Here is a 26989-nt window from a genome sequence, read left to right as displayed (position 1 = left end):
TGGTTGTTGTACTTTGTACAGACTGGAATCTGATGTCTCGAATGACAGGAAGTCTCGGTGTCTCTTGGCCTGTCTCTGTTGCTTGTCTTGCTCACTTGGATTTTTATTCCCTGTAATTCCGAGCTGCTGTGTTGTTGGTACATAGTTTACCTGCTGCCGATTGTAAGCATGTAGTTCAGCTTCTGTATATCGTAAGGGTAGGATGACAGAAGATGCTTACGTGAGCAAACTGTGACCCCTTAGGGGATCTCTGGGCCAGTAGTGCTTAGTTAGCAGTTTATCACCATCTAATAGGTGCAACCACTAGTGCTGCTGAGATTCAGTTGTCTGCTGAGAACAGGCTGAGCTATTCTGGTGTGAAAGTATAAGAACTCGGCTCTTGTAATCTGAATCTCTCATAGGGACAGGAGTTTACCCATAGAATTAGCATGTCTCTCGTTCTTTCTTATTTTTAAATTGAGATTTAAAAAAATTTTTTATGTGTATGCAAGTTTTACTCACACCTGTGCATGAGCACCACAAGTGTACCTGGTGCTGTCAGAACTCCTAAGAGGGCATCAGATCCCCTGGAACTGGAGCTATAAGTGGTTGTGAGCCACTATGTGAGTGCAGGGAATTGAACCCGTGTCCTTTGGATGAGCTGGCTCTCCAGGCCCTAGAATCACTGATTTCATGGTCTGTCATTGTGATAGAGATACAAGAGATAAGAGATGAAGTTTGGAAAAGACAGAAGAAGGAATGAGTTCGTCATCCTCCCTGTGTGTGTCTCTTGGTTTGGAAAAAGCAGTTGTCACGGCGGGCTGTGCACTCCTGTTTTGTGATCTTGCTGTTGACTGCAGTAATCATTATTCAGGAGCTGCTCTCTCGAGCACATGCGTCCTGCAGCGCTGGCACGGGCACTGTGCTGTTCACCGTGTGGGTCAGGGGGTGAAGCCAGTTCTCATATTTCTTCAGACCTCTGAACCAGCCCGGGGGACGTTCCATTCCCAGACAGAGGACTAAGAGAAAAGAATCCTCCACTTAGGCCTGGCTCTAGGTAAACTCTGTGGAACCCTAAGGATTCTAAAGAGTACTACTGTCAGTCTCAAGACAGCTTGCCAGTGCTGGTGACAGCTCTCGTCTGTGTGCGCATGCTCAGCTGCGTGCTCATGCTGGTGGTGTTAGACTCTCTCTCTTACTCTCATGCTGTCACTCTGAGCACTGTGTCTGCCAGGTGTCTTTGTCGAAGATCATGGATAGAAATGCATCCAAAGGATTTGTTTATATTCATCAGATTTCTGTTGGTGTGACAAAATTGTTTGAGATAATCAAAAGGAAGAAAAGGTTTTAATTCATAGCACCAGGGCTCAGTCTGTGCCTGCTTGTCTCTGTTGTGTCAGGGCATGTCTAGAAAGTGGTCAGAAAGGAGAGGAAGGAAGACGTTAGGGTCCTAATAGGCAGTTTAGAGGACATGCTCTATAGTAACCCTCCTTCCTTCCATAGGTTCCACCTTGTAAAGGGTCTGTTACTTCCCATTGGCATTGTGGGCTGTTGGCCAAGCCTTCAACACGTGCCCCTTGAAATACACTGAAGATTAAACCATAACAGAATCCTCAGAATGGATTGAGGAAGAACTGTGGCCTTCTCATTCTTTCCTTCTTAGATAGAAAAAAGAGCTTTCGACCTCAAAACTGGTTGAACTTAAACCACAGCACAACTCTCAGATCGGGAAGTTAATGCTGATGTCAGCCCCATTCAACCATCACACTTAATTTTGAATTTGCTAGTTGCCTGATATACTCTTTATATAAAGTGATTATGTGATAGAATCATATTACACTTTGCTTTTTTGTTCATTTAATCGATTTGGGAGTTATTCAGTATTTTCTTGGTTTTTGTGACCTTCACAAAACCTCCAAGTTTGTACTGTGTTCTTCTCAGTGTCTTAACAGGTGATATACAGGTTTGACTTAGTCCATGGCTGGGGATAGCATCACTTAAGATGGGGGTGTCAGATCTCTCTACTACAGTTATTCTTCCTTCCAGTTAATTAATAGGTATCTTGTTGAGAATTACTTTGAGGCTGCATGGATGTTTTAGTCGATATGTCTGTCCTACTCCAGCCATCTGACTGTATGTCAGGGCGACTCACTTGTCATGGATCTTTTTCTTAGTACACTTCACTGGATCATCTTCACTTGTTTTGGTGCTTGAGTTACCCCACATTCAGACCGTAGGGCCCCTTTGTATATTCTTTTGAAATGTCTCAGTCATTTTGAACACTCATTTTTAATTTCTGAAACAACCTTCAAATACCATAAGACATTCTAGATTTATATTTTCTTATCCTAACTAGAATAAGCCTTTTCATATGGAACTCTGGGTGTTTTCTTGTGAAGAACAGTATCTGGGAAACAAGAGCTGCATATCACGCATCTTCATTAGTGTTAGGGTGACTTTAATTAACTTCATTAGTGATAATAGTTATTATTACTGCTTCCAAAACCTTATCAAGCTCGGGACACACATACCTTTTATGTTTACGTCTGTATTCTTTTGTGTGTATACTGGGCTTAATCTGATAGCTCTAATTCTACTGCTGTGTCAGAAGATTCAGCCTAGTTCTCTCCTTTTCCATTTTTGTAGTCACTGTAATTGCAGACCTGACTCTCATCTTTGCAGTGTGTACTTAGCTATTTTCTCTGTGTATGCTAAATTGCTGGTAGCAGACACCACTGTATCTGCTGCTTCTCCCTCTCTGTCTTAGCTGCTGTGTACTTGTTCTCTGCTGCCTGGTAGCTTTCGGACTGGCTTGTTAAGGAAGGACTCCTTTCTCAGGGAAGAGTTATATTTTACATAGCCAAGGTGTCTTGTGTTCTTGTTTACATTGCCTCTGTTCCTAAAAGCCACTTTCAGCTCTCTGAAAATAAGACATTATCAGATAACAATTGAGTTGTAATCTGAATAAATTAATAAAATCAAAAACGAAACAAAACAAAAAGACATTATCACTAACACAGTGCACCACATCCCCTTTCTCTTTGCAGAAGAATGTTCACCAAAGAAGGAATAGGTATTGCAGCGAGGGCGGCTGTAGCCTGGAGCCTGTTGCTCCATAGTACCCGCATGCCCTTGAGGCGCTGCTGTTCTTAGTTGATCATGACCAACTGGGTTGTATCTGATTAGTCTTCTTACTGCCTCAAGTTTCAGGTCTACTTAAAAACTGTAAACTATCCATTTCAACATAAAGATCAGTAATTAAATTTCTGCTGTTGCTAGTGCATTTTCATCGCTTCTGTCTGTGCCAGCTTGCCCAGCTGTGACTGTCCAGGAACATTATCAACTAGTTTCTGAGAGACCTGGGTTTAGACCATGGCTCTTGCTTTTTGACTCTGTGTCCTTTGACAATTATTTTTACCTCAGGTCTTCGATTTTTTTGTTTTTTGTTTTAAATGGGTGGACCCATGCTTTGGTGGTTAGAGGGCTTTAAAAAATTGCCTGCCTGCCTGCCTGTCTGTCTGTCTGTCTTTCTGTCTGTCTGTCTGTCTATATATCATGTATATAGTGTTCTGCTTGTGTGTTCACACCTGCACACCAGAAGAGGGCACCAGATCTCATAATAGATGGTTGTGAGCCACCATGTAGTTATTGGGAATTGAACTCAGGACCTTTGGAAGAAACAGGCAGCGCGCTTAACCTCTGAGCCACCTCTCCAGCCCAGGTCTTCAAAATTTCACCTACAATATAATAATATCACCCCCTACGTAATATGTAGTATCTTGCATCTTAAGATTTTATGGGGGTTAAAGTGGGAGTGAAGTATGTGGCCTGCTGTCTGTAAAGAATGCAAGTGCCTGTCTCTGTTCAGTCATCCCCCTGTAGGATCTATCCTCTGGTGTATGTTTCTGATGTCCCTGTGGACAACTGGTTCCCTTAGACTGCACTCATCTGTCTTATGGAGGAGGGTGTCGTTAGTCTCTAAACAGCTGCCAGCACTGCTTGCTCTTTCTTGTATGTCACCTCTGGGCAGTTGTCTGAGTAGGAACTGAAGCAATAGTCTGTGTGGTTTATTCAGTTTCTCCTTCCAAACCAAAGCACATGGGTTGCATCTGGGCGCAGCCTGTGAGCACACACTTCCAGGAGGTCTTGGGTAATATGTACTTGCATCATGAGTCTGCATAAATGCCTTCATCACAGAGAACTTTTGAGATTCTAGGAGTCGGTAGTCCACACCGTACACTCCTTGAGAGTCTTCACCTACAGTGTGTATGGTACTTCTATATGGGTGATCTCCCCTGGAGTTATAGGTGCATGCAGCCACACCCTAGCTTTATGTGGTTGCTGGGGCTCTGCACTCAGATCCTCAGGTTTGCACAGCAAGAACTGTTATGCACTGAGCCATCTCTCCAGCCCATGTACCATACTTCAAAAAGTCCAAAGCTGCAATGAGGTGCTGGCCCTTTATTCCACTCTCCACTTGTGTGTGTGAGTGAGTCACTGTCTAAGGCAGTGCTTCTCAACCTTCCTGACACAGTGACCCTTTAATACAGTTCTTCATGTTGTGGGGACCCCCATCCAGAAGATCATTTTGTTGCTACTTCATAACTCTGATTTTGCCACTGTTATAAATTGTAACACAAGTATCTGATATGTGACCCATGCAAATGGGGTCACGGCCCACAGCTTGAGAACCACTGCCCTAAGGGAAAGCATTGCTTTGAATGGCCTGATGCTCCTATCTGGAACCCTAAGCGCATACCTGCTACAGAGCCCTATTGAGTGGCAATGATAGGCTCACGGCTTTGCTATTGCAGGCTGCATTGCGCCTCCTGGCTCCCAGGTCCTCATTTTGTTGTTCTTAAGTTATTCTTTGATAAGTGGGCAGCTTTGTGGTGAGTCATCACTGCATCCTTTTTGAGACATTGATTTCAGCAGAGTTGTGGTCTGGCTTGGTATGAAAACATGTTTCCTTAGATAAGCCTTCATAAAACTCTAGTCAGCTATTAGGACCTCCTCTCTACTCACAGCAGTCCCACCAGCACAGCACTGTTAGGATTATACATTTATTTGATGTTCACCTATGTGGGAAGGAGTAAGCTTTATCACAGGTGGGAGCAGTCTTGGCGGGCTTTACCCTTGGGGCACCCCATGAATACCTTGTGACAGACTGAGTGGAGCCATCCTGGGTCTGGAATTCAGGAAGCAGACCTGGGAACCCCACCTGGACTATTGTCTTTCTAATGGACCCTCACTGGGAGAAGGAGCTGGTCCTTCCCACGTGACTGAAGGAGTTGGGGAAGAGAAAAAAACAAAGTCGGCGACAGGGAGAGCGTGCAGGGGCAGCGGACAAGCTGGATCAGCACGCCGGCCAGAGAGACACCTAAGGATCCGTCCCGTGGACCGGCTACCGGAAGGTTCACTCTTTTGACGATTTAACCTTTTTCCTTCTTGTATAAGCTAGTTGGGTTGCATAATAAAGTTTAATTGCTAAGAAACAGAGTCAACATCTGGCGCCCAACGTGGGGCCCGAACCCACGACCCTGACGACACACCTATGATCTCCTTTTTACTAATATGAAATATTCTTGTGCTTAAAGGCTGTGTATTTTGTAAACCTGACTACGTCTGAGCTATCCAGGTGCAGTAAATACTTTTTTATTATGACAAAAAAGTCTCTTAAAATGGGCAGTGTGGGACCAGAGAGTGGTGTGGATGCCTTTAATCTCAGCTCTAGAGGTGGAAAACTTCAATCTAAGGAATCGAGGATGTATCTCTGAGTTTGAGAGTGTTGAGACTGTTTGTCCGAGAAGGCAGCGTGTGATCTGGTCGCAGGCCTGAAGGACCTATAAACTATAAGTCCAGGTTTTTCATTTCTTCATTAACATTTAAAATAGCTGCCGCATATTCCAGATTTCTTAGAAATGGTACATGTTTGAGTGGAATGCAGATTGTATCCCTAGAAATATGAGCAGTATCTTAGAAGCATGTTACAAGTAATTATTTATGGACTTAGACTTCTTTCCTGAACACACAAACTTCCACCTCTTTGTCTACTTTTCATCTGTTGGGAGTGTAAACTGGCTAGATTTGATAGTCTGAATTTAATGTGGTGCTCCTAAGTTTGACTGGCTTTATACTTAATTCCCTCCTTTTCCTTAGTGTACATAACCCAGGTCATTACAGTGTGAATTTTTTCTTTTAAGAAAACAGCAGCAGCCGCGTGTGGTGGCACACGCCTTTAATCCCAGCACTCGGGAGGCAGAGGCAGGCGGATCGCTGTGAGTTCGAGGCCAGCCTGGTCTACAAAGTGAGTCCAGGATGGCCAAGGCTACACAGAGAAACCCTGTCTCAAAAAAACCAAAAAAAAAAAAAAAAAAAAAAGAAAAGAAAGAAAAAAGAAAAAGAAAAAGAAAACAGCAGCACTTGTGTGATACTTACCTAAAAGTCTGTCCTGTGTCAGTAGTTCTTTATTGAGGAGTGGAATAGTTTTCTGTTTGTGATGTTGGGAGATTATTTTTTGCTTTCTATAGTTGAGGATGTTCCACTGGCATCTATTGAGTAGAGCTCTGGAATGTTGTTGAAATCTTCTATGCTTAGTACAGTTCCTGTTATGAAAATTACTCAGGTCCTAACAGTGCCTGATCGAAAAACCTTGTCAATTGGAACACTTGTTTTTCTCTATTGAAATGCTATCATGTAGTCTCAAGTGTTTAATAGAATATATTTGTCCATTTCTATTTGTTTTTATATCTTAAAAACTTCTAGTTATGCACACAATCTTAATTAAAGTAGTAGGTGTTTTAGAACTTGGTTCTTAAGGCCCCACTGCATTTTCAAATGGAGACTCGAGAGATTCTGGCCCATTGCTGTTGAAAAGGGAATAAGTATTTGCCAAAAAAAAAAACATTGTACACACAAGGATTTTAGCTTTTATTATATTAATATGTAAATCTTACATCAATTAAAAAACTGTTGGAGGATCTGGGGAGATGGCTTAGCAGTTATTGCTGATTGCCTAGAAGCAAGAGGGCCAGAGTTTAGATCCCCAGAACCCACTCGAACGGTAGGTAGACGTGGTCGCCCTCCTGTAATTTTTGCGTCAGAAAGCCTAGCCAGGGAGTCTCCAAAGCAAGTTGGCTAATGAGACCATGTGTATCAATGCTCTTTGTTTTTTACTGAGGAACTCAGTAAAAAGAGTAATGTGGGAGAACAATCAAGAAAGATTCTTAACGTCAACTTCAGGCCACCACCACATGTGCACTCACACAGCCCTCACTACCGGACAGGTCCTCTCATATATGTAGACACACATACAAGAATAAAGGAAAAACCATTTGACAGTAGCTAGCTGTGCTTGGGTTGTGAGATTTATAGTGCCCCCCTACCCCCAGCACTCCTAACCACTGAGCCATGTTTTTGGGTCCATATTTCTATTTCTTCAAACTCTGTAAATGGAACCTCTGTACACTGGGAAAAATGTTTAGAAAAAAAGAGGAACATTTACTGCCCAATGTAATTTTTTTTGTATAGAGATGCTTTCTAGTTAATGCATATTAATGGAAAATTTAATGTTGCGGATGGTATCATTATTAATGTAATGTTATGTAATGTCATTGATACATATATTTAAAAATATATGTATATGTTATGTGTACATATATGTATGTATGTATATTTTGTTGTTGTTTGGAGATAGGTTTATGTAGCCTAGGCTGAACCATGTATCCAAGGATGGCCTTCAATCCTGATTTCTGCCTCCCAACTTCCACCTCACAAATGCTGGGATTGTAAGCATGGGTGTGATGAAGCGAGGCAAAGAGCTTGTTGGAGGTGGTCTGTTGAGTTTGGTGAGCTCTTGCATGTGTGGAGGGCAGTTGTGGAAGGGCCAATGGAGCTGGAGCCTGTGTGTGGAGGACAAGTAATGCTCCTGACCTTGTACACCCCAGTGGACCCTGAACTACGAGGGTGCTTATTATGTCTTATCTGTTTTGGTTTTTGCGTGCTATACAGAGATTCAGAGACAAATATTTAGCCAAGTTCTGCAGGTAAGCTGCATTCTAGCCATAATCACATTTATTCTATTGTACCTTTTCTGGGCCACGTTGTGTGTTTTTTTTTTTTTTGTTTTTTTTTTTTGATTTTTTTTTTGATTTTTTTTTTTTTTTTTTAATATTGTGTCTTGTGTTATGGTTTTATAAGTTGCCTTTTTTTCTTATTGGAAATAATAGTGTTACATATATCAAAATGTCACATTTCATGTATATATAATATATATGTATATATATGGAATAAATATGCATATTAATTTTCAATTAAGTATCCTTACTTTAAAAAAGGGAAAAATAGTTTGGGGACTTCTAACAGAAACCATGAATTGACAGTTGTTGGAGTGGGGGGAATTTTGTTGATTGTAATATGTAGTAGAGTTGTTGAGAAAGCAACTAGAATTTAAAACCTAGGAACCAGGAGATAATATAAGCAGAGTATAGTAAAGATTTTAACCTTGCCCTTGTCATTTCTGGGGAATGAAGTCTAGTCCTTCAGTGTCCTCTCTTGAGAATATCTGAAGGCCTTGGGGCACACTGGATGGTTTTGTTTAGCTCGCGGTCGTCAGGTGGCAGACCCTGCTACCCAACACCGGATGCGGAGGCTCTAGGGAGAAGCCCTGGTTGAAGCCTCGGTGGCACCTTTGCACTCACTAGCTCACAGCAGGTGTAGGGCTGAATATCAGAACTCCCCTGGACCCTGGGCTTTGTGATGTCTCTTGTCTAATTTTAACCATTTTGCTGTAATAAGTTATAATTTGAAGTATAGTAGCTTTTTGTGAGTTCTTTTTGCCATTATTAAATCTTAAGTCTGATTTTTCAGGATCCATTTTCTGTGGTCAGAAGGTGAGGACAGTCTTGTAGATTGTTCCCAACTTACACAGGTCCAGCAGACTTGATAAATAAAGCAGATGATGGGAAGGTTAGTAAATACATTCAAACTGAGATTTAGAGAGCCTGTTAATGACAAGCTTTTGAGAATTCATGGACTTAGAGAAAGCACAAGTAAAATACAAGTGAAATCCGAACAGTAAGAGAGCAACCAAGCTTTGTGCTCACCTTAGCCTGGAGCAGACTCAAAACTGCCGATAGCATCAGTGGTATTCTGAGTACATCAGCTATGTAATGAGTTTTCTGTTTGGGGTGTAGAGTTGGTCATACCTGTATCACTGATTTCCTAGTAACACTTGACTGTATGGCTAGTTCCAGCTCCCCCTCCCCCAATTCTCTTAGGGTGAAGATAAAGATGATACTGTTATTTTAAATTAGTTTATAAAGTAATCGGTATCATGATGGCCTTTTCATACTTATCTGTCATTTTATTTTGACAAATAAATCTTTCCCTTCAGTCATTCTAAATGTCAGGAGCACTTGTTTCCACCTCATCTCCTATAGTCGAGGGCTGACGTCAGCAGCCTATGCTGTCTGACATCATCTTCCTGCTCCTCGCTCCTGCTGTGCCCAGGACCTGTGTCAGCATGACACAGCAGTGAGGTGATCACCACACATGCCTCCCCAGCTCTCTGCAGTTGGCTGTGTCCCTGAGCCTGCCCTCAGCCCTTATCTTACTGGCTTTCCTAACTGTTGCCCAGCCTGTTGTTTTAGAGTCCACAGCCCATGTGTTGCTCCTGCTGTTTTCATGCTTGCTCCTTCCTCCCTCTCTCTCCTTTCCTTCCTCCATTTCTGCCTACAAACTCTGGGACATAACTGTTTACTTCATTTTACTTTGGAGATGCTCCTCGAATCAGTGCTTACTCTGCTCCTGGGAGATCTAACTCGCATGTTTGATTCTCATTTGGGGGCCTCAGGTAGTGTTTTAAAAGCATCGATAAACAGAGACTACAGTACGGTAATTTTTGGAGTAATTGTTTTTCTCTTGGACAGTGAAAAATGGCATATAGTATAAAGAAAAAATGGAATATAGTGTAGAGATAAAATGGATTATGAAAGGGTTATTTTCTTTTTTAAAATCAATCCCCTCCCTGCCTGTGGAGGTGCCGTTGGGTCCTCAACTTTGTTCCTTGCTTGAGACAGGGTCTCTTGTTGTCAGCCTCACAAGGCACATGGGGTTCTCGTTGTTGATGAGTGGGCAAGAGGTGATGCCTTGCTCAACCAGGTATGGGGCAGGTGCAGGTCTGTAATAGGTCACTGGGAATATGAAGGCAGAAGGATCAGGAGTTCAAGGTCATCCTCAGCTACATATAGCAAATTGAAGGCCAGCTTGGGTTATATGAGACCTTGTCTCAAATAATAGCAAACTTTGGGGTTTTGTTTGTTTGTTTGTTTGTTTTGTTTTTTTTAACTTCACAGAATTTCTTGAGGTATAATGTATATACATAACTTCCTCTCTTTAAAAGGAACATGTCAATGTTTTCATTATATGCACCAAGTTCTACAACTATCACCATTGTTTGTAGAACACTTTTAGTACATCCTAAAGGAAGCATATTTCATTGTCAGTTACCAGTCCTTACTCTCCATTTCCTCTGGCCCTTATTAACTACCGATTTCTTTCTGTCTCTGTGGATTTCTGCATTATAGGAACATGACGTAATAAGATTTTTATAATATGTATCCCATGGAGTCTGACTGTTTTTACTTAGTTTGATATTCTAGTTTTACTCGTGTTGTGTCATATGTCACTTTTAAAATTTTATAATGAACAGCATTCCATTATCTGTGTGTCGCCTTTTATGTCTTCACTCATCATTTGGTGCACGTTACAGTGGTTTTCACTGTTGTTTATGAATGTGCTGCTATGAATATTTGTATGTGAATGACAGGACATTTGTTTTCATTGCTCTTGAGATAGATAGATGTAGAACTGCTGTACCATGTCCTAACTCCATATCCAACTTTCTAAGGCCCTGCTGAACTCTGTCCACAGATGGCCTTCTTAACTTACAGCCTAGCAATGAGTATAATTTGATTAACATTTACTTTCTTTTGTCCTGTTATATAGAATTTCCCTTGTGGCTTGTCTAATTCTAAGAGAATTTTACCTTCTTATTGAAAAGCTTTTATTGATTCTGCTAATAACTTTCCTCAGCCCAGCTTATTGTCCAGTCCTGCCTACTGTCTATAGATTTGATTCTCATTAGCCCTCAGAGTCTTTTTAGGGTAATGTTAGTTCTGTCTTTAGTGGTAACTTACCAGGTTTTTCTAAGACTGTGTACTCTGGAGTATAAAGTGAAAAGAACGTTCTCCGAAGGGTAGGATGACTGCAGCCTTCTGTGAGGTGTCAGTGTCGGGAGGATGGATCCTTTGAGAGCACAAGGGATCAGTATTCGCTCAGACCAAGACCAAGTTCTCAGCACAAAGGAGATCTATTTGCCTGGGAGGGACAAAGGACAGGGAATAACAGACAAAGACAGGAGATAGAGGGGGAGGGAGAAGGGGAAGGGAACAGGGGAGAGGGGAAAAGGGTGTGTGTCCTGGACACAAAGGGCTCTCTGGCTAGAGAGGAGACACATGTGGCCTGGAGGTAAATGGCTGTTTGTAAATGGTAAAAGAGGAAACCCTGTTAGGATGAGCTGTTTAATTTTTAATTGGGCATGTTAATTAGGTGAGCAAGCCAAAGGTGTGCGTGTGTTTCCTGGACTTTAATACTTTGGTAGCTGGACCTTGATCTCAGGCTTAGGAAAAGGAAGTGGCTAAACAAGGGAACAGGCCTTGGCGGCTTTAGCAATGTCATCTAATGGCTTTAGCAAGGCACAGGGAACAGGCCTTGGTGGCTAGCTTTAGCAATGTCATCTAATGGTTTTAGCAAGGCAGAGGGAATGGGGGAGAAGGGCAGGGCCTGCCAGAGCCCTGCTTGTGATGCTTAGGCCAGCTAGAGTCCCTGTGGAGGACATTTGCTCTGATGACTCTGGAGAATAGGGCCCGTTATGGGAGATGATGAGCTATGGAAGAGCATGCAGTAGCATCCAAGAGGTTTAGCAGTGAAATGGTTGACCATGTGCTCAGATAGGAGGAGGGGAAGGCTGTCTTTATGCTAGGACACCTAAGCATGTTTCTAGGCAGAGCAGAAGAAGTGGGATAAACTAAAAAGCCAAGCCAACAAAAAGAGGTAAATGAGTTTTAGAAATATTGAATTTAAAGATTGTGGTACATATTTATTACAAGTCAGTGAAGGCAGCTTTATGTAGCCTCTTGTGATGGTGAAATAAGGACAGTCCTGCTTATGGTCACATGACAAAATATGGCACGTGAAAGCTTTAAACTACCTTTTTTTCATCTCATGATTTTATATATTAGGAGCATTTTAGTCCTCTTTGTATGCCCATGACTGAAAGATATAACATGACACTTTAAGGAGAAGAGTTGTTTTGGCTCACAATTCTACCTCCACAGGCGTTTGCCCAGTGTCCTCCAGTCTGGTTCTAATCCCTAATGTTGCTACCGCCTCTCAAAATTAGAATAATGAGCTGAGGACCTTGCGTGTGGTACCTGAGTGTATGAAGGGCATTTCATATGAACAAAGCTGGGAAGGCTGACCTGTACTATGTGTGGCCTCGTTTGAACCTCCTCACAGTTGGAGGTGACTCAGTCTAGGTGCAGAATCATTTGAAAGCTCCTATTTCTTTTTTCTGGGCTTAAGTCCAGTACTGCCAGTGGAAGCTATGCATGTGGCATCTTTGTGTCCATTGCCTTGTTTCAAAGCATCAGACTTCTTATCTGGAGTTGCGAGGCAAATGCGTGCCATGTAAACTGGTAGCTTCTGAGCTGTCCTTAGAAGCCACAATGTCACTTCAGCTACTCTTTTGCTTACAAACACATCCGAAGCCATTCATACAAAGAATGGAACTGGGGATTTATTTATTTATTCATTGACTCATTGATTCGAGAAGTTGTGCTAATTTGAAAAAATAGTGTATTTGGCTTCTTTGACAAACCATATGCTGGAATACAGCCACAGAAATCAATAAAGGAGTGATGTAGACTTCCAAATATGTATAGTTACATGTAGATAAAACAAACTCACCACTTTTCTTCATCTACTCCTTTCATTTGGCACAGATTGTCAGCCTTCAGCCTAAAGTCTACTAAGAGTCTTACTAAAGTCTACTATGCCATATTATTGTAGTGGGTACCCAGTACAGGAGTATAGAAGTTGGTACATGCATTGTCTTTTTGATGATTCAGGGGGTTTCTGTAGGTGTCAGGCAGAGAAATGAACTGTGAATAGGTGAGAATGAAAACTCAGTTCAGATTGTTTTCATCAGCCTGGATCAAACCTTCTAGAAAGTCTGATGCCAGGTAGTTTATTCCCAACAAATTTAAACACGTTTGGAAAAAGTTCCCTAGTTCAATACAATCCCTGCTGCACAAGGAAGTATAATTACATCAAAACTCAACTGAGGGTACGTGTTATTTTTTCCAAGAAGATGGGTTCTGGAGATAGGCTACTTATACTAGTTTAAGGACCTAGGGACGACTCTGGCCTGATCTCAGTCATATGGGTAGCATAGAGGTCATTTGGGATGTTAGTAGCCTCTGCTTCTGGTTGGTGAGCGCTGTACAGATTATGTGAGGGTCATTAGATTACTAGGCATTCTGACGGTGGGAGCTCGGGGGTCTCCTGGCTGTAAGGGTCATTTAGATTACTAGCCACCTTTGGTCCTGCTTGTAGAAGGTTGATATGACCTCCCAACAGATATTGCAGATCACCAGATTATTAATTAACTCCAGTTCCCAGCTCTTTGGATGGAAAAAAAAAAACAAAAACCAAAAACAAACAGGTTTTTACATCCATTCCCTTGAGAGGACAATCCTTGTGCTCAGCACTCCTGGTTTTCCTGGAGATCTGTGGGCAAGAATATTTGTGTTGTGCTCCCCACAGATGATAGCTAAACTGGAAAGCATCAATTAATTTTAGATTATAAAATAAGAAAGGACTTAAGAATGAGGCTTATGCTGGATAGTTTTATGCCAAGTTGGCACAAGCTAGAGTTATCTGGGAAGAGGGAGTCTCAGTGGAGAAAATCCCTCCATACGATTGCCAGTCGGCTAACTTGTGGGAACATTTTCTTGATTAATGATTGGTGTGGGAGCACTCAGTCCACTGTGGGTATTGCAACCCCTGAGTTGGTTGTATAAGAAATCAGGCTGAGAAAGCCATGGAGAACAAATTAGTAAACCCCACCCCTAGGTTCCTGCTGGAGTTCTTGACTTGGCTTCCTTGATGATGGGTTATAGCCTGTATTTCAAATAAAGCCTTTGCTCCTTAAGTTGCTTCTGGTCATGGTGCACATTACAGACATAGAAAGGTGAACTAGGGCAAAACTTGGTGCCAGGAGTCGGGTTTTGCTTTGACATACCCAGCCACATTGTTTTGGGGAGCATTGTGGAAAAGCTGGCAAATGCTTAACGCTGGTAAATGCTTCTGTGGGAACTTGGAAAAATGCTGAGAGCAAGCCAGTGAGCAGGATTTCTTATGGTTTCTGCTTCAGTTCCTGCTGCCAGGTTCCTGCTTTAAGTTCCTGCCTTGGCTTCCCTGGATGGACTGTGACCCAAGATACATACGCCAAATAAAACTCTTTCCTTTCCAGTGTGCTTATTGGTTTTAGTTTTGGTTTTGGTTTCTTCAAGACAGGGTTTTGCTGTGTAACCTTGGCTGTCCTGGGCATACTTTGTAGACTAGGCTGGTCTGGAACTCACAGAGATCCTCCACCTCTGCCTGTCAGAGTGCTGGGATTACAGGTATGTACCACCACACCTGGCACCAGAGTGCTTTTGGCCACAGTCTTTTTTTATATCACTAAAAAGTAAACTAGGACAAGTTTCAAAAGTCAGTTTTATTTTTGAGTGTGTGTGAGTGTGAGTGTGTGTGTGTGTGTGTGTGTGTGTGTATAAATATATATGGAAGACATGTATATGTAAGCTTTTTATTTTTAAAAGAAATAAATGTGCTTTAAAATATTATAACATTGTCCCAGTTTGCTTTCTGTTGTTTTGACAAACACCAGGAGCAAATGCAAACAGTCCATCAGTGAGTGAAGCCAGGGCAGAAACTTAGAGGCAGGAACGATGCAGGAATGCTGCGGACTAGCTTGCTCTCTTCGACTCCTGCGCATTCAGCCTTTGTGTACAGCCCAGCACCACCTGTTGGGTGGTGGCACCATCCGCAGTGGGTGGGCCTCTCCCATGTCAATCAACAATCCAGAAAATGCTCTTCAGCTGCTGCTCCCTTGTTCCAGGTGACTTAGTTCCAGGCGTCTAGTTGGCAGTAAAAATTAACCAGCAGACATGTGTGCAGATACACTCTTCTACCTTATAAATAAAAGTAGCCATGTTTGACCACATCCCCTTGGTGGGGTGATCTGGTGGCACTCAGAGAAAGGATAGACAGGCTACCAAGATGAGACTTGATAGCCTGTGATCATATAGAGGGGGAGGAGGTCCCCCTAGGTCACTGACATAGGGGAGGGGAATAGGGTGAAAATGGGAGGGAGGGAGGAAGGGGTGAATACAAAGGATGGGATAACAATTGAGATGTAATCTGAACAAATTAATTAAATAAAAAAATGGAAAAGTAGCCTGGAAATAACAATAGATCTAGACTGAATGAAGGGATTTAATTCTTAATTCAGCTTCAAAGTCTTGTTTGTGCAATATCATTCTTGGCTTGAAATAGCCAAGAAGATGTCTTCCTTTTTCCTTTTATTTTAAAACTTTCAATTATTAAAAGAATATATTTTTATTTGTTAAATATAAAATCCCAGTATTTCACATGTAGACTCTGGCTTCTGAACTTGACTTTCATCCAATTAAGACTTTTTTATTCTAAAGTTGGTTATATTTTCCCAGTTCATGCTTTGATATATTATGTTTTTATTTATCCAGAACATAATTAAGAACTAAGAAATGAGCTGATAATCTTTGAGCTCACCAGTGCCCAAATTGATATTTAAAAACATATGTTTTTAATTAAACAATTGATGATTAATTGCTTAATTATGTGGTTAATTATGTAAACTTAATGATCTCATATAGTGCTGTCATCCCCTGTTGCTCACAGTGCACGTAAGAGAAGGTGAAGAGCAAAGCAGGCAGGCCTGCACTGATAGCTCAGTGCCCATGAGCACTGGTTGGTCGTGTAGAGTACTGGGTTCAGTTCCCAGCACCCACCTAGGTGCTGGCAACCATCTGTAACCCCAGTTCCATGAACTCTGATGCCAACTTTGGGTTCCATGAGTACCAGGCATACATATGGTACATATACATGCAGGTAAAACCACTCATGCAAATGAAAAAGAAATAATCTAAAAACAACCTCACAGAAATGTTAAAATATAAAAATTGCCAAGGACTAATGTGTATTGATATAGATGTAATGATAAAGTTTTTTCCCTATAAAGATGATGTGATCATATATTAGAGTGTAACAATGTATGCATGCATGCACACGTGAATGCGCGAGCACGCGCACCCGTCCCCATATTTAGTTTGTGTAGATGATGTTTTTCAATGGAAGGGAAGAGTAGGTGAGATGACAGTGTTTTTCGTCAAATGGTGCTTTAGATGATTTTGTCAAAAAACGCTGAAGAGAGAAGTGACTGCATTTGTTACTTAAGAAACAATAGAGGAAATAAAAAGGAAATGTTGGTATTAACTCTTTTAATTGTTTAATTTGGGACTTGGAGGGAATTAACATACTTGAACATTCAGCAAAATCAGATATTTAATTCCATGTAGACATATATAAAGAGCTTGTAAGCTAAATTATTGTGAAGAATTGTTAAATTTACATAGATGATTTGAACAAGAAAAGAGATTTTAGGACTGGGCAACATTCCAGACCCAACATGGTATATAATGCCCCACTCTGTCACATGTGCAGGGTCTGTCGATAGCAGGAAGAAAAGGAAGTTGCAAACAAATAGCTTGATGCCCTGCAGTTGGCATTGGCCTTACATGATCGTGTTTGGGTAGCTTCAGCCTCTGACTGGCTGGGCGCAGTTGCTCTGTGGCATGGACACACTCTTAGGTTGTTCTGCAGCTGGATACACGTCCTGTTAGCTGATACCTCAGTGTGGTGTGTCTACTTGGCAAAGTATAGAGACTGGTTTAATATAAATTAATTTTGTTTCAATGAAACTCAAGTCTCAAGTCGACAAAGACTTAAAAAAAAAACCCCACTATTAGCCATTTATGATCTGATGCTAACTAATGTGCATTTTAAGAATTCTTAACATCTCCCACCTGGGTTCATTAAAAATGTGTCTAAAAGCACCCTCATGGGAATGAAAAACAATTATGGTGGATCCAGACTCCAGCATCAACTGAGATTTAAATACTGCCTCGTTTGCTTTATGGACACCATCATTTATAAGAGTCCTTTCTAGAAAAAACAAATTTCAAGCCTGACATTGTGCTACATGCCTTAATTCCAGCATTTGAGAAGTAAAGGCAGGGAGATAGTTTTCCAAAAGAAAGAAAGAGAAAATAAAAATAGAAATGTTAGCTTGAGTATGTATTAGAAAAATTTTGTTGCAGGTACAAAATTATCACAGATTGTTATTTATTTGGTGTTGTCTCATGTCTGAGCCTAATCTATCAAGACAGAGCCAGCAGAATATGTTCACTTTTTACGTGTTTGTGAATATCTTGATAGGTTTGCTGAGATCTTGTAACGTCACAGCTCACCATATTTCTGTTTCCTTAAATACCATACACTTAAAATTTGCAGGCTAATAAAATAATGTTAGGAAGTTTTCTTTCTTTTCTTTTTTGTTTTGTTTTGTTTTGTTGAGACAGGGTTTTTCTGTGTAGCCTTGGCTTTCCTGGACTCACTTTGTAGACCAGGCTGGACTCGAACTCAGAGAGATCCACCTGCCTCTGCCTCACAAGTACTGGGATTAAAGGTGTGCGCCACTGCCGCCACCATCACCTGGCCATCATACAAGTTTCTTAGCATATTCTATAAGGTATATTTAAATACTGACTTTCTCCTTGTCCAATCATAAGGAAATCAGTATGGAAGAATCTTCTAAGGACTTACTTTACTAATTTCTTCCCACAAAAGGCAAAGTTCAAACTATTTTTATGGCTGGAAAGGATCTTCTCAGCCAGACCCCAGTGGGCTTTCTCTTTATGTCAAACAGACGTACTTATTTCACTTAAACATGTGTCCATGATTTCATCATGACACTCCTTCTTCTGTAAGGCTTCCCCCACCCCACCCCCCCTCTCTTTCTCATTTGTTACAACATATAACCTAAAATGTTTTAATTTTTAGCTTGCCTGCTTATTTGTTTGTTTTGAGTCAGACTCTCACTGTGTAGTCCTGGCTGGCCTGGACTACTCACTGTAACCAGGCTAGTCTTGAACTCACAGAGATCCACTTGTCTCTGCCTTCCAAGTGCTGAGATCAAAGACACCACTATCTGGTTTTAATTTATTTTTCAAAGGAGAGGCATTCCTTGCACTTGTTTTACATAACAAAGCACCCCCCTTATCCATGTGTATCTGCTTGTTGTTGGGTTTGTCTGTGTTCTATCATGGTCCAACTACTAGATACAAAGTACTGAGGATACTGTCTCTACAGAAAGCCTGTTCTCCTGAGAGTTTACCATCTCTTGGGGAACAGAAGGGTTAAATAAGTAACAAATTATTCTGTTGTATTGCACAACAGAATGCAAGTTGGCTTTATGGATGGCCAGAAGAAAAGCACAGAAAAATAACTATATATGATCCAGGAAAATCAGGAAATGCTTCTTAGATGCCTGCTTTGCATGGGTTTATCCTGAGCAGAAAGAGCTGTCACTTGTATCCTAATGCTTCACATGCTTTGTAACGTTTTACACATAAGTATATACAATGTAATAGATAGGCAGATGAAGCAGTTATACCATTGAAATAATACCAAGTCATTTAAGGATTAATAAAGATCTATACAATGTGGGGTAGTATTATTTCTGGGTTTCTTAGTTATAAAATCAAGAAAGGTATAGTTTTAAGACTCTATAAGATAAAAAACTTGCAATTTTTGTAGACAAAGATTTTATTATGTGGTGCCAAAGGTAGTAAGAACTAAGACATTTTCTTTATTTTTACCCTGTTGTAGGCATAAGAACTTAACAGATGAGTGTTTTATACAGGTGTTTGCAGAAGAAATGAGATTCTGGATCAGAGGCAAAGGGCTTTTCTCACAGCTGTTGGAGCTTCCTGTTCATGATGATATTCCTGGCCTCAAACTGGCAGGGCATCATGGAGGCAGGCTAGTAGGCTGCTGTACGCATAGTGGCTTTCTGCTGCCTATGACCAGATCCAAGCTTCAGAACCCTAATCTTTTAAATGCTATTCAGCAGCTCCTCAGAAGAGATACTTCTGTTCTGGTGGCAGTCATCTTACTCCATTCTCCAGGGGGATAGTGTGTCTGTTTTCCAAGTTTGCTCACTGGAGAAACCTTGGAAACAGACTACAACATGTGCCTCAGTGTTTATTTAGAAAGTATGCTTATGGGGCTGGAGAAATGGCTCAACAGTTAAAGGCCCTGACTGCTCTTCCAGAAGACAAACTCTTCCAGAGTTCAAATCCCAAAACCCACATGGCAACTGATCTATATGAGATATGATATTCTCATATAGACATAGATAGAGGCAAAACACAAATGTGCATAAAATAAAGGTAAGTAAAAAGAAAAATGTGCACAGATGAAATCACATGCTCATGATGCTGTTTTTCTGTGATGAGAATTGGCTAGAGTTTGAAGCCATTACCATAGTGAGCAGCAGTGGCCTGGGCATGCCTTCTCACCTTGTCTCTAATCATAGGGCAAAGCCTGCGCCCTTTGAGCAATAAGTGTGAGATCTGTTGATTTTTAGAATGCATTTTCGATTCATGTTTTGTTCAGAATTGTGATCAGAAACTTATGTTTGTTGTTTGCGATGGTTTGAATGAGGATAGCCTCCATATTTGAGCGTTTGGTTCCCAGCTGGTAACTTTTAAGGAAGGATTAGACGGTATGGCCTTGCTGGAGGAAGGCTGTCACTGGGAGTGGGCTCGTAGACGGTATGGCCTTGCTGGAGGAAGGCTGTCACTGGGAGTGGGCTCGGAGGGTTCAAAAGCCCATGCCTAGCCCAGTCTCAGTCTCCCTCTCTCTGCCTGCTGCCTGTGAACCAGGGTGCAAGCCAGCTTGTAGCTACTGCTCCAGCACCACTCCTGCCTGCCTGCCTGCCTGGTACCTGTTCCCCACTAAGATAGATGGACTAACCCTCTGAAGTGGTAAGCCAGCCCCCAAATAAATACTTTGTTCCATAGGCTCCCTTGGTCGTGGTGTCTCCTCTCAGCAATAGAGCAGTAACTAAGGCAATGTTGTAATTCTCTTCTCCTGCGTCTGTTGAGCCTATTGTGGTTTTTATTTTGTAAAGAATTAATTATGCTGAATATTAAATTGAGTTTGCATTTCTACAATAAATCAGAGTTGGCCATAATGTATTATACTTGGTATGCATTTGTTGGTTCCATTTCTTGAAATGACATCTGCATTTCAAACTTCCATCATGGTCAGTAGTTTCCACATACTCCTTTGCCAACCTTTGGAATTAAAGAAATACTGACACCTCCTGGAATAAAATTGGAGGTAATTTCTCTTTGTGCTTTTTAGGAAGAGAGTGTATGGAAGCATTTCCTCTGTAATGTTCAGAAAATTGTACCATGATACTCCCCCCGCCCCTTGCCATATAGCAGAGAACAGCCTCAAACCTGCCTCATCCCCCACATGCTGGGATTGCAGGCATGCACACCCAGCCAATATGCAGTTTTATAGGAGTGTGTTTGATGAACTCAAATTTAAAAGAAAACATGGGACTGTTGACGCATGATGGTTTTCTGTTAGAGTTAGTGGTTTGTGTTGTTACAGGCAAGTGCTGATGTCCTGTATGTGCTTGTGTTCGCTGCACCGTCTCCACACCTGTAGATACCTGATGATGTCAGCGCTACAGGCCCTCACATTGGGAACTTGTGCTTGTTTCCTTATTTTTTCTACTTCTCCTTATTAACCTGATCTAAATTATATTATTTTTATTTTCTCAAAGAATACTTTTGGCTTCGGTGTTTGTTTGTTTTGTTTTTTGTTTTGGTTTTTCGAGACAGGGTTTCTCTGTGTCGCCTTGGCTGTCCTGGACTCGCTCTGTAGTCCAGTCTGGCCTCGAACTCACAGCGATCCACCTGCCTCTGCCTCCCAAGTGTTGGGATAAAGGCATGTGCCACCACGACCGGCTTCAGAGATTTTTTAAAATGATTTTTTACTTCATAAATTTTACCTCATATTGTCTTCTTTCTTTTGTTTACTGTAGACTAATTTGCACTGCCTTTTCTAATTTGTTTAGACAGAGATTGACTTTGGGTCTTCAATACAGGAATATAGTGTTGTAAATTTCTATGCTCTGCTTTAACAGCCTTTCAGATTGATGTGTCATACTTTGCTTTTTATCTTGAGATAGATAAAATATCTTGAGGTTGTTTTCTTCATTTGCTTTTTTGTTTGATATCAGGGTTCATTCTAAAGCCTATACAGGCATGTAATTCAGTAAATAGCAGAAGTTGGCCTTGAACTCATGGAGTACCTTGGGAATGCTGGGATTATAAACATGCGTCTCCACATCTAATGCTGGTGTTGGAGTGGGTGTGTGTGCACATGGGTGTGTGTTCGTGTGTGTGTGTGTGTGTGTGTGTGTGTGTGTGTGTGTGTTCGTGGGGGGGGGGAATGGATTCTTTGAGATGGTCTTCCTGTGTAGCCCTGCCTGATCCGAAACTGGCTTTGTAAACTAGTCTGGCCTTCTGTGTCCTAGCATTACAGCATGAGCCACAATTTCTTCTTTAAATTATGTACTACTTTGGAGATTTTTAGTTAGTTTTCAAATTTTGGTACACTTTAAACTAGTTGGTTCCTGATTTAATACTATGTGGTCTGAGGATGTTGTTTATGCGATTTTAATCCATTAGGTTTTATTCAAACATGTTCTATTACCCAGTATATTGTCTCTTTTGACAATCAGTTCGTCCGCCCTTGAGAGTATTACTGAATGCATTCTGTAAATATCAGCCAAATCAGGTTGATTCATGATGTGTTCAAGTCTCCATGTCCTTGCTGATTTCCTGTCTGTCACTGAAATGGCGTGTGCGCTGTCTTATGCTGATGGAGTCTCTTTCTCTATTAGTCCACCTTGCCGTTTTCCTTTTAAAGGTTTATTTATTTTTATTTTATATGTTGGGTGTTTTGCGTGTATGTGTGTGCACACGTGTGCACACATGCGTGTACATGGGTGGCATACGAGAGCATCAGATCCTCTAGAACTACTGTCACAGTCAATTTTGAGTTACCGTGTGAGTGCTGGGAACTAAGCCTGCGTCCTCCAGAAAATCACCCAGAGCCGTCTGTTAGATTATCCAGAGTAGAGAAATATCTAAAAAGGAATAATAGCTAATATTATTTTAAGTAGGTGATAAAGAGACTTTGCTGAAACTCCAGACTGTTTTCTGTCATGGATTTTTGAACTTTTGGCTGGCTTACATAAATAGACATGTTTTTAGTAAGCAGGGAGAAGGGAATTATCTTTGGAGTCCTGTCAGCAGAGCAAGCCAAATTTTACTTGTCTCTTAGGTGCCATAGAGGGAGAATAATAGAAGAAGCTACAGTAATGAAAGTAATGATTACTTAGTAATTCATTCTTTTCTTTTTATATTTTGTTTGTTTCTTTGTTTTTGGTTTTTGAGAGAGGGTTTCTCTGTGTAGCCTTGACTATCTTGGAACTTATTCTGGAAACCAGGCTGGATACACCCAACTCTCACAAGAAGAAGGAGGAAAGGGTAGCTACTTAAGGGAGCAACATAGAGAATGAGGAGAGAGGAGGCAGTTTTGTTTTTTTTGTTTTGTTTTTGGCTTTGGCTTTGGCTTTGGTTGTTGTTATTGTTTTCTGAGATAAGGTTTCTCTATGTAGCCTTGACTGTTCTGGACTCACTTTGTAGACCAGGCTGGCCTTGAACTCACAGCGATCCACTTGCCTCTGCCTCTCGAGTGCTGGGATTAAAGGTGTGTGCCACCACGCCCGCCTGAGAGGAGGCAGTTTCACTGGGAGGATTTTACAGAGAGGTTGAAGGTATAATGAGCCAGAGAATGAGAAGGAGCCTAATATTAGAAAAGATTGCTGAGTTAGTTTGAGGCCAAGCAGAACAAGTCACAAGCCGAGAGAAAAGCCAGATTGAGTAAGTCAGCTGGAAGAGGAGCTGAGTTGAACCAGTCAGCCCAGAGCTCAGAAAGAGCAAGAAAGGGTGAGCTTATTAAGCAGTAAGTCTCAGGCTGAAAACATTCTAGCCCTAGGTTAGAGTGTATGGAGGCTAGAAGCTTCCAGGACTAGGCCTAGGTTAGCAGGAGGAGGCAGTGACCCTCCAAGACAACAATTGAAACAGGTAAAAATAAAAGTTCCTTCTACACAAAAATACCAGTGAGATTTATAGAATTTTTTATTTATAAAAGAGTAATCAAATTATAATTTAAATGTTTCAATCTGATTGTTGTTTAGTGCTTTAATGACTGTGAACTGACGGAAGTGATGAGACACATTGCTGTTTTCTTAAGATACTCGTTTTTTTCCAGGTGGCTATCATCCAGTGAAGATCGGAGACCTCTTCAATGGTCGATATCATGTCATTAGGAAGCTAGGATGGGGACACTTTTCTACAGTCTGGCTGTGCTGGGACATGCAGTAAGTGTTGTCATGTGCTCTTGGTGTGTTTAGCTGCACATCTGCTTTCAGGATGATATAGCCAGGACCCTCCTCCTGTGGCATGTAAGGTGCTGCTTAGTCCAGGCCCTGCACATAGCAGTTGTTCCCCTTTACCCTAATCTTATATTTCTTTGCTAATATGGTTTAAAAATGCTAATTGTAGCTTTGTTTATGAGCTCGCTTTTTTTTTTTTAATCTCTTTTTTTCTCGGAGCTATGTTACTTTTCTAGTAGTTCATTCATATTGGGAAAAGAATCAAATACAAATTGAAAACATATAGGCCTTTCAACTCAGTATTCTGTAACGTTATTTAAAAGCCACATCGACCTATAGCAGGAAACATCATTGTTACTCAGCACATGTAATCATGTATAGTTGTGTTTGTGTGCATGAACATACATGAATTGAAACTAACGTTATAAAACAATACTTTTCCCTTAGTGTGTGTCCACTCTGTATTAATTAGAATTGAAACAAGCCTAAAGGAGATTGTTTTAACACATGCACCCTTCATTTGTGTGACCCAAACTTGAAAAATACTATTTTTAGTTAAAAAGTATTACTGCATATATATATATATATATATATATATATATATATATATATATGCATGGTGTGTGTGGGGGTGTGTAGTGGTGCTTTTGCTGGCACAAGGACAACTTTGTGGAGCCCCACTTTCCTTCCACCTCTCTGGGGACAAAGCTCACTTGCTTTGATTCAGGGCCTCTACCTACTGAGCTGTCCCCGTGGCCCCTAAAGTACTATTTTAAGGGAAAGCTAATTAAAAGTTTCAATGTATTGGCTACTAATTGGCCATATCTCATATAGAAATCACTTCTTTTGCTGATAGTATAAATAACTATGTTTTTGTTTTTGTTTAAAGAGGGAAAAGATTTGTTGCAATGAAAGTTGTAAAAAGTGCCCAGCATTATACAGAGACAGCCTTGGATGAAATTAAATTGCTCAAATGTGTAAGTAATCAACAATATGAGTGATATAAAGAAAAAGGAAATGACTGATGAATCTCCTTTACTCTGATCTCTGAATTATAACATATTTCTTGCTTTCATGGTTTCAGAATAATGTTTTCTCAGGTGACTGTAAACTTTAATTACTGCTCTATGCCCTCTGTATAAGGGTTCTAGGGTCATGTGAAGTTATTAAGTATGTGCCTGTCCTTGGTTGGCTGGAGAGTCTTCTGGGTTATACTAAATTTAAAAGTACAAATCTAAGTCTTTTTTTTTTTTTTTAAACTTTTTATTGATTCTTTGTGAATTTTGCATCCTGCACCGCAGTCCCACTTATCTCCCTGTGCCCTTGCAATCTCCCCCCCAAAAAAGGAAACTTAAAAAATAAAAACAAAACAAAAGCTGTAGTGTGTCATGGTGTAGTGTGTCCTTACATCTTACATCTTTACATGCAAACATTCATTGCGATGACTTGTTGGTTTGGTTCGAGGCCTCTGGCTTCTGCTACACCGTCAGTACTGGATCCTCACCGGGACTCCTCTAGGATACCCTGTTGTTGCCCTGTGTTGTGGAGACTCTGCAGCTTTGGATCTGCAGCACTGTCCCCTCACACACTCCAGCTGTTCACAGATGGGGTAGATGTTGGGGTGGGCCAACTCACAGCCCTGGATCTGGATCTGGCCTGGGAGGCAGCTGAGTTGGTCAGCCTGCCAGCTCTCTTGCACCCACACCACCAGAGAGAGCTCTCCAGCTAGTCTACTAGCTGGGGCAGAGCCAGCTCTTCTGTTTTTATGCCCTCAGGGCTGCCTCACTTGTTCCTCTGTCAACAGGGTGAGCTCCACTGTGTTGCCCAGGTGAGGCATTGGGCCCACTCTCCTGAGTGCTATAGCCAGCGAGGGTTGGGGCCAGCTCTACTACCAAATCTAAGTCTTTTATTTGTAAAAAGTCACTTTGGGTCTGGAGAAATGACTCAGAGGTTAAGAGCACTGTCTGTTCTTCCAGAGGTTCTGAGTTCAGTTCCAAGCAACCACATGGTGGTTCATAACCATCTATAATGTGCTCTCGTGTCCTCTTCTAGCATGCAGGCACACATCAGGCAGAGCACTATATACATAATAAATAAATCTTTTAAAAAAAGGAAAGAAAGAAAAAGAAAAAAGTCACCTTGCTGATTGTCATAATGAATGAAAAACAAAGCAACATTTTTTATTATCTAAAATTTATTTACGCGTGTGTGTGTGTATGTGTGTGTGTGTGTGTGTGTGTGTGTGTGTGTGTGTGTGTGTGCGCGCGCGCGCGCACGTGCATGCACACATGTGCATACTTTGGAGTCCGGAGTCACTGGGTACTGGGAATTGAACTCAGGTCCTATAGAAGAGCAATGCATGTTCTTAACTGCTGAGCCATCTCTCCAGCCCAGAGCTCCTTTTGTGGTGTCTGGACATGGTGGTGCACACGGAAGCAGAAGGATTGCTGAGTTTCTGGCCAGCTTGGGCTGATATCAATATTTCTCTTGGGAAAACCAAAGTGAAAATCAGTCAGCAAACGCCATTGTTTATTTCTTTGTTTTTCTTCGTATAGGTTCGTGAGAGTGACCCCAGTGATCCAAACAAAGACATGGTAGTCCAGCTAATTGATGACTTCAAGATCTCAGGCATGAATGGGATACGTATCCTTTATTTTGTGATCTCTGAAGTATAACACATGTTTCTGGGTCACTTTGTAAAAATAGTGTTATTTCAGGTGCCTGCAAAATTGCTGCTATCCTGAGATCGTTGTAATGTTATCAAATGTAAACCTCTCCTGGTCTTCTTGGCTGGGGCATTGATTTATTTTTCTTTTCTTCTTTTCTTTTCTTTTCTCTTTCTTTTTAAAAAAATCTTTTGGATGTATTAGCATCTTAGAAATTTTAAAAAATCGATTTGGAATGGAGTTCAACTATTAATTTTGAGATTAGTGTGTATTAATTATGTAAAATGAGACATTTTACCATATTTTAATGCATGTGTGTAGTGCACTTAGGTCGTCTTCACTCTCAGCTTATGGCTAGGTGCCTGCACCTCTTCCATCATGGTCTGTTAGAAGAAGACGTTTACTGCAACAGGTCTTTACATTTCTCCTAGAAATTCCCAGCCCAACATAGTGGTTCATGCCTGTAATCTCTGCACTCTGGAGGCTGAGGCAGAAGGCTTAAAAGTTCCCAGTCAGTTTCACTATGAAGCAAGCTTGAGGCCAGCCTGAGTTACATGAGAGCTTGTCTCAACAA

General features: G+C 41.2%; 1 protein-coding gene across 7 annotated transcripts in view; it reads left to right on the top strand.

Annotated features, from left to right (window-relative positions):
* Window positions 1-26989, top strand: part of Srpk2 (SRSF protein kinase 2) — a 185823-nt gene that overhangs the window by 119223 nt on the left and 39611 nt on the right. For all 7 annotated transcript variants that reach the window (XM_051152132.1, XM_051152129.1, XM_051152130.1 and 4 more), the window contains 3 exons: window positions 23626-23734; window positions 24639-24726; window positions 26305-26392. In XM_051152132.1, the coding sequence (XP_051008089.1) occupies window positions 23626-23734; window positions 24639-24726; window positions 26305-26392 (285 nt within the window). The remainder of the gene's footprint in view (window positions 1-23625; window positions 23735-24638; window positions 24727-26304; window positions 26393-26989) is intronic.

Source organism: Acomys russatus, chromosome 10 (assembly GCF_903995435.1).
Source record: "Acomys russatus chromosome 10, mAcoRus1.1, whole genome shotgun sequence".
Lineage (NCBI taxonomy): Eukaryota > Metazoa > Chordata > Mammalia > Rodentia > Muridae > Acomys > Acomys russatus.
Note: the sequence above shows the minus strand (reverse complement) of the source record. Positions and strands in the feature narration are given on the sequence as shown.